Source organism: Amblyraja radiata, chromosome 29 (assembly GCF_010909765.2).
Source record: "Amblyraja radiata isolate CabotCenter1 chromosome 29, sAmbRad1.1.pri, whole genome shotgun sequence".
Lineage (NCBI taxonomy): Eukaryota > Metazoa > Chordata > Chondrichthyes > Rajiformes > Rajidae > Amblyraja > Amblyraja radiata.
In genome coordinates this window covers 21076609-21094301 of record NC_045984.1, presented here as the reverse complement: position 1 = coordinate 21094301, position 17693 = coordinate 21076609, and the positions used below count along the sequence as shown (strand labels likewise).

At 39.5% G+C, this 17693-nt stretch overlaps 1 protein-coding gene across 1 annotated transcript in view; it reads left to right on the top strand.

The window, feature by feature from the left end:
- Positions 1–17693, top strand: part of LOC116989730 (mucin-16-like) — a 47423-nt gene that overhangs the window by 15364 nt on the left and 14366 nt on the right. Inside the window, exons 15-37 of the mRNA XM_033047325.1 lie at positions 542–568; positions 1261–1311; positions 1514–1540; positions 1991–2109; positions 2205–2272; positions 3187–3356; positions 4587–4613; positions 5229–5359; positions 5445–5512; positions 8428–8591; positions 8860–8886; positions 9565–9695; positions 9781–9848; positions 10067–10230; positions 10801–10824; positions 11701–11828; positions 11919–11986; positions 12402–12571; positions 13105–13131; positions 13404–13537; positions 13625–13692; positions 15343–15509; positions 16909–16934. Coding sequence (XP_032903216.1) covers positions 542–568; positions 1261–1311; positions 1514–1540; positions 1991–2109; positions 2205–2272; positions 3187–3356; positions 4587–4613; positions 5229–5359; positions 5445–5512; positions 8428–8591; positions 8860–8886; positions 9565–9695; positions 9781–9848; positions 10067–10230; positions 10801–10824; positions 11701–11828; positions 11919–11986; positions 12402–12571; positions 13105–13131; positions 13404–13537; positions 13625–13692; positions 15343–15509; positions 16909–16934 — 2054 coding nt within the window. The remainder of the gene's footprint in view (positions 1–541; positions 569–1260; positions 1312–1513; positions 1541–1990; positions 2110–2204; positions 2273–3186; positions 3357–4586; positions 4614–5228; positions 5360–5444; positions 5513–8427; positions 8592–8859; positions 8887–9564; positions 9696–9780; positions 9849–10066; positions 10231–10800; positions 10825–11700; positions 11829–11918; positions 11987–12401; positions 12572–13104; positions 13132–13403; positions 13538–13624; positions 13693–15342; positions 15510–16908; positions 16935–17693) is intronic.

Sequence of the window (17693 nt, the reverse complement as noted above, 5' to 3'; positions counted from 1 at the left end):
CACTGGTATGACCCACTCACAAAAAAACTTTCCTCCTGATAAATATTCAAGGAGCAGTCAAATAAACCCTCCTCCATTAAAAGGTTACATGCACTTTTAGAAGACCCAAAGTGCTTGAGTAACTCAGCGGATCAGGCAGCATCACTGGAGAATGTGAATGGGTGACATTTCAGCCCGAGATCCTTCTTCAGACTGATTGTGAGGTGGTGGGGGGAGAAGAAAGCTGGAAGAGAACGGAGGCAGTACAAAGCACGTCATTATTAGGTGAACACAGGTGAAGTAGAGTTTTGATTCGCAGAAGGTTGGACAAAGGCCAGAGACGAAAAAACATAAGGGGTGAGGGAAAAGAATTGAAGAGATGCAAATTTGATGCCGGGGAAGGAATGTAGATGGAGAGCAAAGGGGTGGATTTTAATAGGTGCGAGCCCAGGTGGACACAGTGTTGTTGTGGTTGGTGGTTTTTAAAGATTGCCTAAATTGTCTGAATTTAAAGTTCATGCCATTGGATTGGTCCTACATATATTTCCTTGTTTGTTTTCAGATTTCACTGTACAGCCCAATGTCAATGGTGAGTTTGTATCAATTCATCAAACAATTGTCTTACGTTATATTTGTTCTTCTCCATCTGTTGCTTAAACTGTGTAGAATTCCTAGAGAGTTGAATAGCTGTTTTTATGACTTCTTAGATCAAATGCCTTTTAGACACCAGCACTTGAAAAACTGTCTTACCAGTGGGTCTTGACAAACAATTCCCATGTTGCACCACTGCTTTCAGTTAGAGAGAAACAAACATTAAAATAACCTGAGAAGCAAATTGTTGTGATTTATTTGGCGAAGTATTTTATGACTAGGTCAGCTGTCAAAGAGCGAGATAACAAAAAATAGGTCAATAGACAATAGGTGCAGGAGTAGGCCATTCAGCCCTTCGAGCCAGCACCGCCATTCAATGTGATCATGGCTGATTATCCACAATCAGTACCCCGTTCCTGCCTTCTTCCCATAATCCCTGACTCCGCTATCTTTAAGAGCCCAATCTAGCTCTCTCTTGAAAGTATCCAGAGAACCGGCCTCCACCGCCCTCTGAGGCAGAGAGTCAAAACACACATAACAGGTGTACTTTATAAGATCCAAGAAATGGAACATATCCTTGGAACATATCCTTGAATTCTTTTAGAGCATTTTATGTTTGTATGAATTTTTGATGAATTCATAACTTTTAATAACATTATTCCAATAGTTTTTTTGAAATTTTCTTTACAGAGCCACCAATTGTTCCTGAAGAAAATAAGCCAAGCAATCAAGAGAATCCAGGTAACTCAGCTACATGCTCTGCACACATCAAGTATGCCTATGATTCTAAGGCATCCTCACTTACAGGAGGGGTGAAATATGTGTGAATCCAGGTGGGGCACAGGAGGGGTGGGGTGTCTTTGTTAGAGGTTACTTAAAATTGGAAAATTCAAAGTTCATCCTATTGGTTGTAAACCACCTATGTTTCTTTCTTTGCTTCCAGGTCACACTGTGCAGCCCATCGTCACGGGTGAGTTTGGGTTTCCATTTAATTGTTTCAGGAACCTTTGGTTATTCACTGCTTTTATTTATTTCACTTCCACCACCCATATTCTACTAGATTATCAGTTGAAACTCGGGAAATTATGCCTAGTCTTTTGTTCACGAATACAATCTTGATTGAGAAATGAATGAGTTGAAAACTTTCCTTGCTGATGGCAAGGTTTTTGTTTCTTAACAAAGCAAAAGCTGCTTTGGTACCTACTTTTCAGCGTTAAGCTGGGAACACCTCACAAATATTCTCATCTACATCTTGTGCAGAATTTCACTCAAATGTATCAAACAATTGTCTCAGATCACAATTATTTTACTCGATCTGTCGCTTAAGCTGTGTAGAAAACCATAACTAGGAAACTGTTCTTAAACTATTTCAAAATTGTTGTAGTATCAATGTGCTAAATTGCTCACTATATTTCCACAGTCCCAGCTCCAATCGACTTAACAAATGCCATTAATTACAACGTGACGTTCATTGTTAGTCTGCCAATTGAAGAAATTCAAAGAAATCCTTCAGAGACATCAACCATCATTGCAGCTGAGGTGAGAACGTTGTACAAGATAGTTTTCTGCTGATATATTACTTCGTCATTCCCTTTTTTTTCTCAGTCTAACACAATTTTTCTTATTGTCCTCAGATCATAGACCTGTTCAAAAACAGCAGTATCAATGAAACATTCTTAACATGTGTTGTAGAATCATTCAGGTAACTCACAGTCACTTTCCTATCAATTCTGAAAATTGCATTCCTTTAATTTCAAAATTTTCTCGCACAGTGTTTCCAATTTGCAAACACAATAAGCTCATAAACACATTTGCTGCAAAATATTGTTGCAGAGTCAATATACATTCTTATATATTCATAGGTGAGAGTCCAGGTAGGGCATAGGAGAGGGAGGCATGATGGGGGCGGTTTGTTGGAGCTTACTTAAAATTGGAATATTCAAGACACAATGTTGTGCAGTACCTCAGCGGGTCAGGGAGCAAATGTGGACATTATGGCAATGTTTTGGGTCCAGCCTTTCTTCAGATAAATTGCAGTAGGTGTGAGAAAGCTGGAAAAGAGGTGGGAAAAGGATGTCGAAATGTGGCAAGTGATAGGAGTATACAGATGAGGGGGGTTTAGATTGGCAAATGGTTGGACAAAAACCACTGAAGAAGACTCCTGGTTTCAGCTGAATGGTCACCTAGACAATGCTTGGTCTTTCCAATGTAAATGAGACCACATCAGAGCACCAAATGCAGTAGATAAGGTTCAAGACTGGTGGCATGAAAGTTAAGGACGAGGGGAACTCTATCCTCGTTCCGTCTGGTTGAGGCGGATGCGAGAGCAGAATTAGATGAGACGTGAGTAAGGGATTCATCTACGACAGCCAGTGGTAATCCATGTTTACTCTAAAAAGGGTATATCTCAAATGCCCTAGAATGGGAAGCCCATATCCATGGGAGTGGGCGCAGATGCGGCGGAAATTGAACTATTGAGAGTCGGCTTTCTGTGACCATTGCTTCTGCTCTTATAATCAGCCACAGCAATGTTTAGTTCTGCTCTTGTTAAGACTGCAATCAACTTTGCACTAAATGCTTTTAAACTTATCACAAATATCTTTTGCTTTTGCGCAGTGCGGAAATGTTTACCAGCACCAGAGTGACAGCTAATTGTTCATTCCAAAACGTGTCCTCCATGGAACCCATCAACCGAGAAAAGGTTTATGCTGTATTTAGTGAGAAGACCAAAAACATTTCCTCACTGGGGCCATACGTACTGCAAAGCTACAGCCTCTATGTAAATGGTACATATCAAAATATTCCTGTGTTTCTCTTCATATTGCACGTCATGTTATCTATGGTAACTATTTATTTGTAGTCGAGTATTTGGTATTTGCAGTTTTTTCTATCAACCAGGAATGATATCCGATCGGATTTGGGATTGCGATTCTTAAAGTCATTCACAGTCTTGCTCTTCGGAGCCAGCGTTCACACAAACACTCTGCCTCACTGGTTTGACCCACTTACATATGCTTTTACTTTCTGATAGGTGTTTAAGATGCAGGTAAAAATACATTGCCTCCACTAAAACATTGCAAGGAAGATAGATGTTTCTTGAAAAGAAGACATAAACTGTTGGAGTAACTCAAGTCAGGCAGCATCTCTGGAGAACATGGGTCAATCAGTTCTTCAGACTAATTGTGGGAGGGGTGTGGAGGGAAGAAAGCTAGAATAGAGGAGGCACAGTACAAAGCCTGTCAGGTAAATAAATGAATACAGGTGAGGTGGAGTTTTGATAAGCCAAAGATGAAAAAAACATAAGGTGTGAGATTTGAGATAAAACATAAGGTGTGAGAAAAAAGATTGAAGATTTGTGAATTCGAAGCCAGAGGAAGGAATGTAGATGGAGGAGAAGGGGGAGGGGATAGAATGTACGAGTCCAGTTTGAGCACAGTGGATGGTAGTTGGGGGTGGGTGCTTGTTAGAGGTTTCCTAAATTTTAAAGTTCATACCATCGGGTTATAACCAATTTATTACGTCTTGACAAATGTCCAAGCCAAATATGACTTCCTTTTATAATCTTCAAAATGTGATGCTTTCAAAAACTTTGCCCATGATTTTATCTCTTCATTATTACGTCCATATCGGAAATTCACCAATCGCTTTAGTTGAGAGAAGCTCGATGTCACTGAATTTATAATCATGGTTTAGATAGTTGCACCGCTGTAGATAATAAAACTGGACTTTTGACATGGAGAAAACTTGGTGCCAGTCATTTGCCTTTTGTCTACACTGACATTTATTTTTACGATCTGTTTTGGCAGTATGCTTGTAATCAGAAATGTTGATGATTACAAAAATTACTAATATGTATTTTTGAATACATGACAAAACCATCACACAACATAACGCTGCTCTATGAGATTTTGTTTGAATGAGGTAGAAGCCATTATAGGTGGCATACAATATTGTACCTTGTGGTGACCATGTGGTGACAATTATCTCTAATAGTAGAATCTTTTTCATATCTCCAGATTACAACGAATCACCTTCAAGGAATGGTAAATTTTCTCATTTGCAGTTTTTTTTTATCAATTACTTTAATTCTATTTACAACATAGATGCAGATTACCTATTCCAAAAGATTCATGTTAATCTACTAATTTATTTTGTGATATCAAATAGAATTTGTAGTTAGCTCCACATTCTGTCCACTGCAATATTCCCCCTGAAAGTCTGCTTTCTATTAATTTATAACCATTATATTTCCCCCCGTTCTTAAGTTCACTCGGAATTCTGGTAGACCCTGACAGTCACAGGACAGCATGGCTGGGACGGTGTTGCTTCTGCAAATGTATCTTCTGCTTGCAGTGTTGCACTGGTTCAGCATGGAAAATGTGCTGCCCTGCACAACCCTTCAAGCAATATGTTCAAGATAGTTGGCAGCAATTCTAATGAGGACTTTACTTCTGCTGATTAGAGAATGGTTTTAAATGGTGTTGGTGGTTGGGTTTCTGACGGGTCACAACTTAGACTCAGGCAACATCGAGTCAGTAATTTTTCTTTTTGCCAATTTTGGTCCCATTTGTTTGTGTTTTAACATTTTGTGTGGAATTTAAAAGAGACTAGTTGGTTGGTACATTTCATAATCCAATAATTTTTCCTTGTTCCAAAAGCACCAATTGCAACTCAAACACCGGTTGAGTTTAATGTGACTTTCATTGTAACAAATTTGCCATTCAGTGCATTATTGCATGAGAAAACATCCCCCTTATATCAATCAGCATCGGCAATTATTACAGGAGAGGTAAAATATCAATACAACATTTATTTAAATTAATTTTCATAATCAGTCAAAATAATCTTCTAACTGGAACATATCTTTTATGCAGCTGAACACTTTGCTTAGGAACAGCGAAATCAAGGCACAGTTTGATAACTGTGAAACAAAGTCTCTAAGGTAAGAATTATTCTTTTTTTTCTTTGTTCTGCAGGAATCTGACAACAGGGTAATTCCATTTGCTATTTATTTGTTATCACATCAACACTCTTTGCAGCATTTCATTTTTCACATACTTACCTCAATTCTCTTAAAACACTGACCTGCTTCATCTGTGATACTATTTCAAATCTGTTGAAAACTCTACAGTAAATTCCTTCGAGCTCTTTCATTGTAGATTTTATAATGATCGGCCAACGGTTTCTGATTCTAATCATGAAACAGTTCACAAATGCTGTCACTGAGCACATTATTGCTGGTTGTGTGATCTCGCTGAAGACTTGTCTCCCACCACCTCGTGTAGCGGAGTGAAGCTCGGATTGTCTCAGACCCGGCATCTGCTTGTAGAGATGACCTGCCATGCCCAGAAATGTATTGCCTGAGCTATCATCGTTATTGAATGAACTACACAGAGTACTGGAGTCACTCAGTGGATCTGGCAGCATCACTGGAGCATGCATACGCAAAGACTGTGTGTGGTGTCTCTTGTGCAGCTTTGTGAATGATGGGCTTGTCCTCGTTGCTATAGAATGTCACATTCACTTGAATTGTGCTACTCCACTTGCCCCTCAAAGAATATCTGTGCAGGGAAACAGTTTTGACCACGTCAGTCAGTCAGTGGATGGCATAAAATGTCACGGAGACCCAAGGCAGAAGGAGACAGCCGACTCTGTGTGGTGGCTTCCTGATCAGTTATTTGGTAGTGTGCCACATCACTAAAGCTCTTGAACAGCAACATGACTTCACTCGGGTAGTGGTGAAAGGGGCTCAATCCCACCAAGCACTGCCCTGCAGATGGCTGTGATGCACATAAGAAAGTTAGCCACCTCCTAGTAGACGGGATGTTTGCAGGTGTGGAAAAGGACGCAATGATCTCTGTCAAAGTTTTTCCCACGAAGTTGCATAATGTACGACCCTTCGGAGTACTCTCAGGGACACACAATGAGCCAATGGAAGATATCAACTTAGTAAAAGATTAACATTTGTCTGCTGGAAACTTATTGGTCTTCCAGGAGTTGTTCGCAAGAGGATGCTGCCTACTTGCATGTTCCAAGGTGCGGGAGTAGGGACCAAGAGATGCATTGAAGCTCAATTTCACAAATCCAAAGGGCTTTGTAGGGAAAAACCACAGTCTATGAACATCACAGGGTCATGTCCCGATTTATAATTTACACAACCGATTTATAATTTACAAACCATTTTGCTGTTCTGTCATGAATGATTCATTTATATTTTTCATATATAACATCTTCACCAATTAAAGATGAGAATCTTTTTCCCAATGTGGAAATGTCAGACTAGAGGCATAGCTTTAAGTTGAGAGTGGAAAATTTTAAATGCTGGAGTAACTCAGCGGGACAGGTAGCATCTCTGGAGAGAAGGAATGGGTGATGTTTCGGATTGAGACCCTTATTCTGAAAAAGCTATGAAGAAGGGTCTTGACCCGAAACGTCACCCACTCTTTCTCTCCAGAGATGCTGCCTGTCCCACTGAGTTACTCCAGCATTTTGTGCCTACCTTCAACTTAAAACAGCATCTGCAGTTCTTTCCTACAAATTTTAAAGGAGATATGCCGGGCAAGATTTTTACACAGAAGTGCCTGGAACGTGCTGCCAGGGGTGGTGGTGGATGCAAATATAATAGTGGTGTTGAAGTGGTTTTTAGATAGGCACATGAAGATACAGGGAATGAAGGGATATGGATCATGTGCGGGCAAAGAGGATTAGTTTTACTTGGCATCAAGTTCAGCATGGAATTGAGAGCCGATGAGACTGTTCTAATCTATGTTTTTTTTATGTATTTGATGTTTTTAGCTGTCTCTATGGATAAATATACTTTATAGCACAGAATGCAATTTAATAATGGTACATTTCTGAATGTAGCAAACCCTCTTTCAATCATTATCTCTTTTTTAATAGCTATATTTGCCGGAGCTGTTTGTCCTTTTGACTTTTTTACATTTTTAGTATATCTTAAAGTGTGTTTTAGTGTGGGGGGGGGTGGGTTGGTAGCAGGGTATAGGGGAATAGGGGGAAACTGAATTTCGGTCGCTTGCCTCGACGGAATGTGACTTTTCTTCATGTCACATTTCGTCCTCCCTCGCGGCATAACAGCTTGGATTGGTGCGGCCTCTCCTGGAGACGGGGCCCAGAGCTTCAGCAGCGGGCGCAGCGCGGACTTTCCATTGTGGAGCCGGACAATCCCTTGCCGGGGATCGCCTGAAGAAGAAGTGCTCCAATTTCTGGCCCGCGGACTATAACATCTTAAAGCTGCGGTCTGCGGAGCTTCTAGCCGCGAGCGCGGCGTGGACTTCCCATCGCGGAGTCTTGGATCCCTTACCGGGGATCGCCAAAGAGGAGCTCTGACCACCGGGCAGTGGCATATAACATCGTGAAGCCCCGGTGTCCGGTCGGAAGCGGCCGATTCAGAATTTCCGAGCCGCAGAGTGTCCGTCCATCCCGACGTCGGAGTTTCGAGCATCCCGACGAGTGGGCCTGTACATTGGGCCGTCCGTAGCGGTGACTGTGGAGGGTTCATGGTCCCAACCACGGATGAACAAAGGAGGAGGACTGACTGAATGTTATTGCCTTACATCACAGTGAAGAATGTTGATTCCACTGTGGTGGATGTTCATGTTGTATTCTATTGTGTATTGTGCTCTTTTTGATTGTATGGCTGCATGGTAAATCAAATTCCACTCTACCTTAACTGGTGCATGTGGCAATAAATATGAACTTGAACTTGAATGGTTGGTTAAGTGAAAATATGCATTAGGTTTCATTAATTTGGGTAGTAATATTGTTTGTATTATACTTGTTGTTAATTGTTGTTATGTTACAATATTTTTATAAATATTATTTTTTGTTGTCTCACAGTGTTCTAGGTCAAAATACCCAAGTGTATGCAATCTGTACCTTCAACAATTCTGCCACCAGGCCAATTGATAGAGTTACTGTGTATCGACAAATCAGTTACAACACAGACAGCATTACTAAATTGGGACCTTATCTTCTGGACAGCAACAGTCTCTATGTTGACGGTACGAATTGCTTACTCCTTTACACAATACTGTAGATTTATTCAGGAATTTCAGTGGAATTGTGTGTGTTCAACGCTACTGGGCAAACAGTGGGGATTTTAATGTTGCTGTTATTTTGTCAATCGGAATTTTCTTGCATTCACTTTTCCCAGTAGATCCCTACCGTATATCAGAAAACATGATGGTTACTGCTAAAAAAAACACATAGTATTTGTTATAGGTTATTTCAGAAAGTTCTGACTAATTAAACGTTGGCTTCTCTTTTCAGACTACAATGAATTAACACCTCCATCCCGTGAGTATGTTTACTATGGGTATGAATTGTTAATAACTGCAATTTATCTACAATTTTGATTATTAGAATGTTGAGCTTTCTTTGTAATTCTGCAAACTAGATTTCTAAGAATGCCTGCATTGGGACATTACATTCCTTTCTCAGCTCCGTGCTGCTAAGATTCCCATGCATATCTATGTTGGTGCTATTCCAATCTAATCACACATCCTCCTGACTAGCCTTCCTTATTCCAATCTCTGTAAATCCAAGGTTTGCTACACCTCTGCTGTCATTGTCTTTACTGAGATCCACGTTATGGCTGCAGCTGCATTGCTCTTGCTTTGCAAGCCTTCAATGATAATGTTGTCACTTGCTTTCAAAGCACCCCAAGGTCTCACCCTCTCCAGAACCTGCTGCCCTTTATTTCTCCACAATTCTTCCCCCCTCCTCCTCTGGATTATGCCAGTGTGATTGGTCCCGTGATGTGGAATGCCTTTGCAGCAGAGCTCGGGAGTTCTAGAATTCCTTCCCAAAACCTCTCTTTTCTGACAGGTCTCAATTGGGGCAACATCGAGTCAGTAATTTATTTTTTGCCAATTTTCTTCCCCATTGTTTTGTTTTAACGTTTTGTGTGGAATTTAAAAGAGACTAGTTGGTTGGTACATTTCATAATCCAATAATTTTTCCTTGTTCCAAAAGCACCAATTGCAAAGCAAACATCGAATGAGTTTAATGTGACTTTCATTTTAACAAATTTGCCATTCATGGGATTATTGCATGAGAAAACATCCCCCTTATATCAATCAGCATCGGCAATTATTACAGGAGAGGTAAACTATCAATGCAATTTTTATTTAAATTAATTTTCATAATCAATCAAAATGTTCTTCTAACTGGAACATATCTTTTATGCAGCTGAATACTTTGTTTAGGAACAGCGAAATCAAGGCACAGTTTGATAACTGTGAAACAAAGTCTCTAAGGTAAGAATTATTCTGTTTTTTCTTTGTTCTGCAGGAATCTGATAACAGGGTAGTTCCATTTGCTACTTATTTGTTACTTTATTGATCCTATTGGTTAAGTGAAAATATGCATTAGGTTTCATTAATTTGGGCAGTAATATTTTTTGTATTATACCTGTTGTTAATTCATCCTTATGTTACAATATTTTAATAATTATTATTATTTTGTTGTCTCACAGTGCTCTAGGTCAAAATACCCAAGTGTATGCAATCTGTACCTTCAACAGTTCTGCCACCAGGACAATTGATAGAGTTACTGTGTATCGACAAATCAGTTACAACACAAACGTCATAACTACATTGGGACCTTATCTTCTGGACAGCAACAGTCTCTATGTTGATGGTACGAATTGCTTACTGCTTTACACAATACTGTAGATTTATTCAGGAATTTCAGTGGCTGTGTATGTGTTCACAGCTACTGGACAAACAGTGGGGATTTTAATGTTGCTGTTGTTTTGTCAATCGGAATTTTCTTGCATTCACTTTTCCCAGTAGATCCCTACCGTATATCAACAAAACATGATGGTTACTGCTAAAAAAAAACACATAGTATGTGTTATAGACATAAATGCTGGAGAAACTCTGCGGGTGAGGCAGCATCTAAGGAGCAAAGGAAATAGGTGACGTTTCGGGTGGAGACCCTTCTTCAGACTGATGTGGAGGTGGGGAGGCCTTCCCAGTACCCCCCCCCCCCCTCCCCACCACCTCCACATCAGTCTGAAGAAGGGTCTCCACCCGAAACGTCACCTATTTCCTTTGCTCCTTACATGCTGCCTCACCAGCTGAGTTTCTACAGCATTTTTGTCTACCTTTGATTTTTCCAGCATCTGCAGTTCTTTCTTAAACATAGTATGAGTTATAGGTTATTACAGAAAGTTCTGACTAATTAAACTTTGGCTTCTCTTTTCAGACTACAATGAATCAACACCATCTGGTGAGTATGTTTACTATGGGATTTAATTGTTAATAACTCTACAACTTATCTACAATTTTGATTATTTAAATGTTGTGCTTTCTTTGTAATTCTGCAAACTAGATTTCTAAGATTACCTGCATTGGGACATTACATTCCTTTCTCAGCTCCGTGCTGCTAAGACTCCCATGCATACCTATGTTGGTCCTATTCCAATCTAATCACACATCCTCCTGACTAGCCTTCCTTATTCCAATCTCTGTAAATCCAAGGTTTGCCACACCTCTGCTGTCATTGTCTTCACTGAGATCCACATTATTGCTGCCTCTGCATTGCTCTTGCTTTGCAACGCTTCAATTTAAATGTTGTCACTTGCTTTCGAAGCACCCCAAGGTCTCACCCTCTCCAGAACCCGCTGCCCTTTAATTCCCCACAATTCTTCCCTCCTCTTCTTCTGGTTTATGCCAGTGTGATTGGTCCCCTGATGTGGAATGCCTTTGCAGCAGAGCTCTGGAGTTCTAGAATTCCTTCCCAAAACCTCTCTTCCTCTCTATTCCCATGAGGCACATCCTGTAATCTACTTTTTACTTCAAATCTTTAAATGCTTATTCTGATATATTCATGGGATTTATGTCAAATGTTCTTTCTTTGATGCTCATGAAATGCTTTGGGACCTTGCAAGATTAAATATGTAATGCAAATAATTATCGCTGACGATATGGCTCCTCTTGACGCTGAGAAAACGTGTATTATTCTAATTTAAATGTTGGATAAAAAAAAGGTATGGATTTGTGACTTTTGCTTGATTTAAACATACTAAATGGAACAATGAATGGATGAGCAATATTGTTGACTTGCTCAAATGATTGTTCATTTTCTCTTTCTTTGCTACTACAGAACCAATTGGAAAAGTAATTCCTGGGTTTAATGTGACATTCATTTTAACAAGTCTGACCTACACTGCAGCTTTTAATGACCCCTCATCACTGTTGTACCAATCGGCATCGGAATCTATTATTTGGAAGGTAGTGCATCAAAGTATTCTTTATCAGGATAATTTGACAATTATTTAATATAGTCTTCTAACTGAAAAAATGCAAATACCTTCCTTGCAGCTCAAAAACCATTTCGAGAACAGTGATATAGCGTCAGCATTTACAGGCTGCAAAGTAATTACTTTGAGGTAAGTTATATAACGTTGGCTTTATTCTTCACGTTATTTGCATTGTTTATATGCACAAAATCTTTTACCTAGGGAAGAGGAATTAAGAACCAGAGGACATAGGTTTAAGATGAAATGGGAAAGATTTAATGGGAACCTGAGGAGCAACATTTTCACTCAGAGGACGGTCGGTATATGGATTGAGCTGCCAGAGGAGGTAGTTGATAAAATAACAACATTCCAATAGAATTTCCTAAAAGATTCTATTGCATTGTGTATAATATAGTTGATTTAAAAAAAATATTGTTAAGTCTATTTTAAGCATTGGCTTGCATTGTGACAATATAAGGAATCGGTTTATAAAGTGGTGCAATCTCCACTTTTATGTCACAGTACCTGTCACGTTTCATGTACATGAACATTTTCTTTTTGACAGTGCTGCAAATAATAAGGGGACTGGCGTGTATGCTATTTGTTCCTTCAACAATACTTCTGCAGCAGAGAATGTGGACAGAGTTATTGTGTACCGCCAGTTCAGTTACACCACACGGAACATCACCAAACTTGGACAATATCTTCTGGATCCTAATAGTCTCTATGTAAACGGTACGAACTGTATAATTATTTCACATAGTACTGCAGAATTCATAACAAAACCTGATCAGCAACTTGTGTTCACTCAATCTGTATTCTGTTTTTGTAATGTTATCTTTAAAGTGAAATCACTTGCCAAAGTATCGCGCACCAACCACCAACCTGGACAGAGCCACTGTCGTGCCGCTGCCGATCGGAACGCCTGTTGATGTTTAGTTGAGAGTAGTGTTAAACTTGTTCATGATATATGTATTTTTATTTCTATTTATTTTTTACTGCACACTGAATGGACACTGGTTTGAGTAACGTTTTTTTGTTTCCTCTGGGTATGTGAGTACTCAGGAAAATAACAATAAAGATATACAAACAATACAATACTTGAAAATAGCTTCCCCATTGGGAATTTGGTACTACATTTTTTCTTTTAATTTTGTAACAAAGGTACAAAGTTCTTCTTGATTTGACAGGCATAAAAAATACAGGAAGTATTTCATATCAGGTTCAAAAAAGCTCCAATTAATTTATCATTGCTATCATCTTTTCAGGTTACCACAAATCAAATGAGCCAAATGGTGAGTATGATTTCAGGCGTCTTTTATTTTTTAATCCTTCTTAAATAGTATTCCTGATTAATTTAACACAGCATTTAGCATCTCTTATAGTTCCATAATCAATTGAATGTTTGTTACCTTGCATTCAGAACAATTATTCAGAAAATAAGTTGAAATTTTCTATTATTTTCTGTTTCCATTTCATGTTTTCTATTGCCTGATTTCTTACATGATTTTTGCAAAAACGGCAATGCAATAAGGTTATTAATTTCATCTTTCTTTCTTTTTGGCAGATTCTCCAAATAGAAGTCAATTTCCTACTCTATTTAACATGACCTTTACTGTAACGAATTTGCCCTACGTTAATGCATTTGATACCCGGACATCGTTTTTGTACCAATCAGCTGTGCTAACAATTACTCATCAGGTGATCAAAGTAATATTCATTGAAATTATTTAATCATCATTTAATATAGTCAGCTCACTGAAATTCTGAAAATTATCTTTCTTGCAGCTCACTACCTTGTTTAATAACAGTGATATAACTTCAGCATTTATTGCCTGCAACACGAGGTCCTTAAGGTGAGAATTATTCAATGTTTTCCTCATTGTTTCCTGAAGCAATCTATGACAGAGGGATTAATCAGGAATTTTGTTCTTCACTCAATATTTCCCTCTGCAGAAATATAATTTTGCTTCATTTCTCTGACCTTGGCCAATATATTTGAATTGATTTCTGTTTTAAGTGGTTGGTCCCTTCTGTTAATGCCTGGTTACTTTAGAATCAATTATCATGTATGGTTTCACTTCCCATCAAATTAAAATCTATAACTTCAAACTATTTTATGAGTTGGTAGACAAAAGTGCTGGAGAAACTCAGTGGGTGCAGCAGCATCTATGGAGCGAAGGAAATAGGCAACGTTTCGGGCCGAAACCCTTCTTCAGACTTCAGTCTGAAGAAGGATTTCGGCCCGAAACGTTGCCTATTTCCTTCGCTCCATAGATGCTGCTGCACCCGCTGAGTTTCTCCAGCATTTTTGTCTAGCTTCGATTTTCCAGCATCTGCAGTTCCTTCTTAAATATTATATGAGTTGGTTCCTTTATACAATTTCAAATTGACACCACTCACTATTGAATTCAAAGACTAACGCGTGCCCCCCTACCCTTCTCATTTTCCTGTGCCCCACCCTCCCCGTCGCTTACCTATTTCCCACCCCATTTTCACCTCCTGTTCTTCCATTCCCTTCCAACTATATCCCTCCCTCTGGCTTTACACTTCATCTTCTCTGCTTCTTACATGATACCAGTTTGTCTCTTCACCTCTAGCCTTTGTTGCTTACTACGATCTGTCACTTAAAACGCCCTCATCAAGATCCATTATCACTTGCCAGGCTTTGTCCCACTCCACTTCTCTTTTCCAGATTTCTTCCCTCTACTCCAATCAGTCTGAATGGTCCCAACCCAAAATGTCACCAATCCATTCTCTCCACAGATGTTGCCTTCATAACAAGAGGAGTTGAGTATAGGAGCAACGAGGTCCTTCTGCAGTTGTACAGGGCCCGAGTGAGACCACACCTGGAGTATTGTGTGCAGCTTTGGTCTCCAAATTTAAAGAAGGACATTTTTGCTATTGAGGGAGTGCAGCGTAGGTTTACAAGGTTAATTCTCGGGATGGCGGGACTGTCATATTTTGATAGAATGGAGCGGCTGGGCTTGTATACTCTGGAGTTTAGAAGGTTGAGAGGGGATCTTATTGAAACATATAAGATTATTAAGGGATTGGACATGCTAGAGGCAGGAAACATAATCCCGATGTTGGGGGAGTCCAGAACCAGGGGGCACAGTTTAAGAATAAGGGGCAAGCCATTTAGAACGAAGATGAGGAAAGTCTTTTTCACACAGAGGGTTGTGAATCTGTGGAATTCTCTGCCTCAGAAGGCAGTGGAGGCCAATTCTCTGCATGCTTTCAAGAGAGAGTTAGATAGAGCTCGTAAAGATAGCGGAGTCAGGAGATATGGTGAGAAGGCAGGAACGGGGCACTGAATGTTACTGATCAGCCATGATCACAATGAATGGCGGTGCTGGCTCGAAGGGCCGAATGGCCTATTTTTGCACCTATTGTCTATTGTCTATCGCCTGACCTGCTAAATTACTCCAGCAAGTTGGCTTTTGCTCAAAATTCAGCATCTGCAGTTTGTTGTGTCTTACATTAAAATGTATTTTGTTTTGCAGCACTGCAAGCATGATGATGACCAAAGTGTATGCTCTTTGCTCCTTCAATTCCATTTCTACAGAGAATGAGGACAGAATTATCATATACCATCAGTTCCGTTACAACACACGGAACATCACTATTTTCGGAGCATATTCCCTGGATAACAACAGTCTCTATGTAAATGGTATGAAACCTCCATGTGCTTCTGTTCTCATGTGACAGGGTTGGATAACGTTTACTCTGATATGTCCAAGTGGAATTCCTCTTATATTCTCCTTGTCACAGTGAAAAAGAAGTAGTCTATTCCCTCCCTGACCCTGTTCCAACATTCAAAGAGATCCTGGCTAATCGGTGACCTAACTCCATGTCCCATACCTGTCTATAATGTTATCCATGTCAGATTTAGAGTTAGAATTTCTCTTGGTCAATTGTTAGAAAAGGACCCCAGATTTCATTCTCATTTCATTTTTGATTTTTTACCAATTTCTCTCCTGAATGGGCCAGGCCTATTTCTTAAACAACATCCCTCAATTCGAGGCACTCTAGCCACCAAAAGCATTTCCTATCTATTCCATTAGTTCATCCAACTATCTAGAAAATGTCAATCAAATTAAACCTTACCATTTCAGTTTTCAGTAGGTAAACTAACTGTAGGAATCCTAGTAACATTCCAATAAACTTATGTTATTCTTTCACCAAGAACAATATATCTTTCCCAGGGTGAAGACCCTAGAACTGTTTTCAAAACTCTTGTTGTAGTCTAACCATAGATTTGCCCAATGTAGCACGATCCCTTGTGGAGTGGACTGAAGTCTGAAGAGGGATCTCGACCCGAAATGCCGACAATTCCTTCTCTCCATGGTTGCTGCCTCACCTGCTGAGTTACTCCAGCATTTTGTGTCTACCTACAATCCCTTGTGGTCTCGTTCTCTGCGTTTAAAGCATGCGCATCATGAGACGTACCTATTTCTTTTCCGTTCTTGTCAAGGATCAACGTTCTTCAACAACAAAATATTTTAGAATCCCAATTACAAATTCTAGATAAAATGTATTTGGCAAACTGATGGTGCTGTAGGGCGACAATTATCTGGATCTGATGTCCGGAGTTGTGGGATTTCAAAGAACGTGGTAACAGAGCGAGGGACCTTTGAATTTACCATGGTTCCCTGGAATCTGAGGAGGACCCAGAGGACTGGAACACCGCAGATGCAATGTCACAGTTCAAAAAAGCAAGAAACTATATGTCAGTTTGCTTAACAACTGACAAAGGGAAAATTTAGGAATCCATCATTAAGAACCAAATAGTCTGACAATGGAGAATCTGTAGATTCCCTACCTCCTTTAGACTGAAAAATCATCTGTGTTTTCTGCCATCATTTTTCTCACCAATTAATACAATAAACTTCAATTTATTATCAGTATCTGTGTTAGTTTTTGATTTTCAAATGTGTTCAGTTTATATTTGTTTCTTAGAAACAGTGATCAATAGCTTTTTGTTCACGTTTTCTTAAGCTCCGATTTCAATATAATTATTATGCAAACATTATCCTGGCATTTAATTCTGCTATACTATTGTTTTTCAGACTATCATGAATCAGCTTATCCACTCAGTAAGTACAATTCATTAGACCTTTTTCTCTTTTGTAATTTGAACATTATGCTTCATTTTCAATACTTATCTGACATTCATTTAGATCATGGCTGATTACTATCTCAACTCCATTCACGTCGTTCTCAATAATCTCTCTTCATTGCTGCATTGTGTTTTAACAGATTTGGGAGAACCATTTATTGTGGGGTTCTTTATAGTTTTCCACCCCGTTAACATATTTTTCTCTTTGACAAGGGGTTTCACCCTCATTTAGTGATGAAGACCCACACCAACCAACATGTCCCACCTACATTAGTTCCACCTGCTTGCGTTTGGCCCATATCCCTCTAAACCTGTCCTATCCATGTACCTGTCTGTCATAGGCTCTTACTGCATGGAAATGGGCCCTTTGGCGCAACTCGTCCATGCCGACCAAGATGCCCTATTTAAGCTGGTCTCATTTGCCTGCGTTTGGCCATATCTCAATAACCTTTCCTATCCATGTAATTGTTCAAACCAAAATGTATTTTAAATGTTGTTATTGTACCTGCCTCAACTATTCCTCTGGCAGCTCATTCCATGTACGCACCACCATCCGTGTGAAAAAGTTAATAAATGGATCTCCTCTCATCTTCAATCTATGCCTTCTTGTTTTTGAGTCCCCGAGTCTGGGAGAAAGACTGTGCATAATTTTGCTTTGGCGCGATATAAGAAGTCGTGTATGGTGACAGAGAATGGTAACCCATGTAGTGATATTGCCAAACACTCAACTCGACA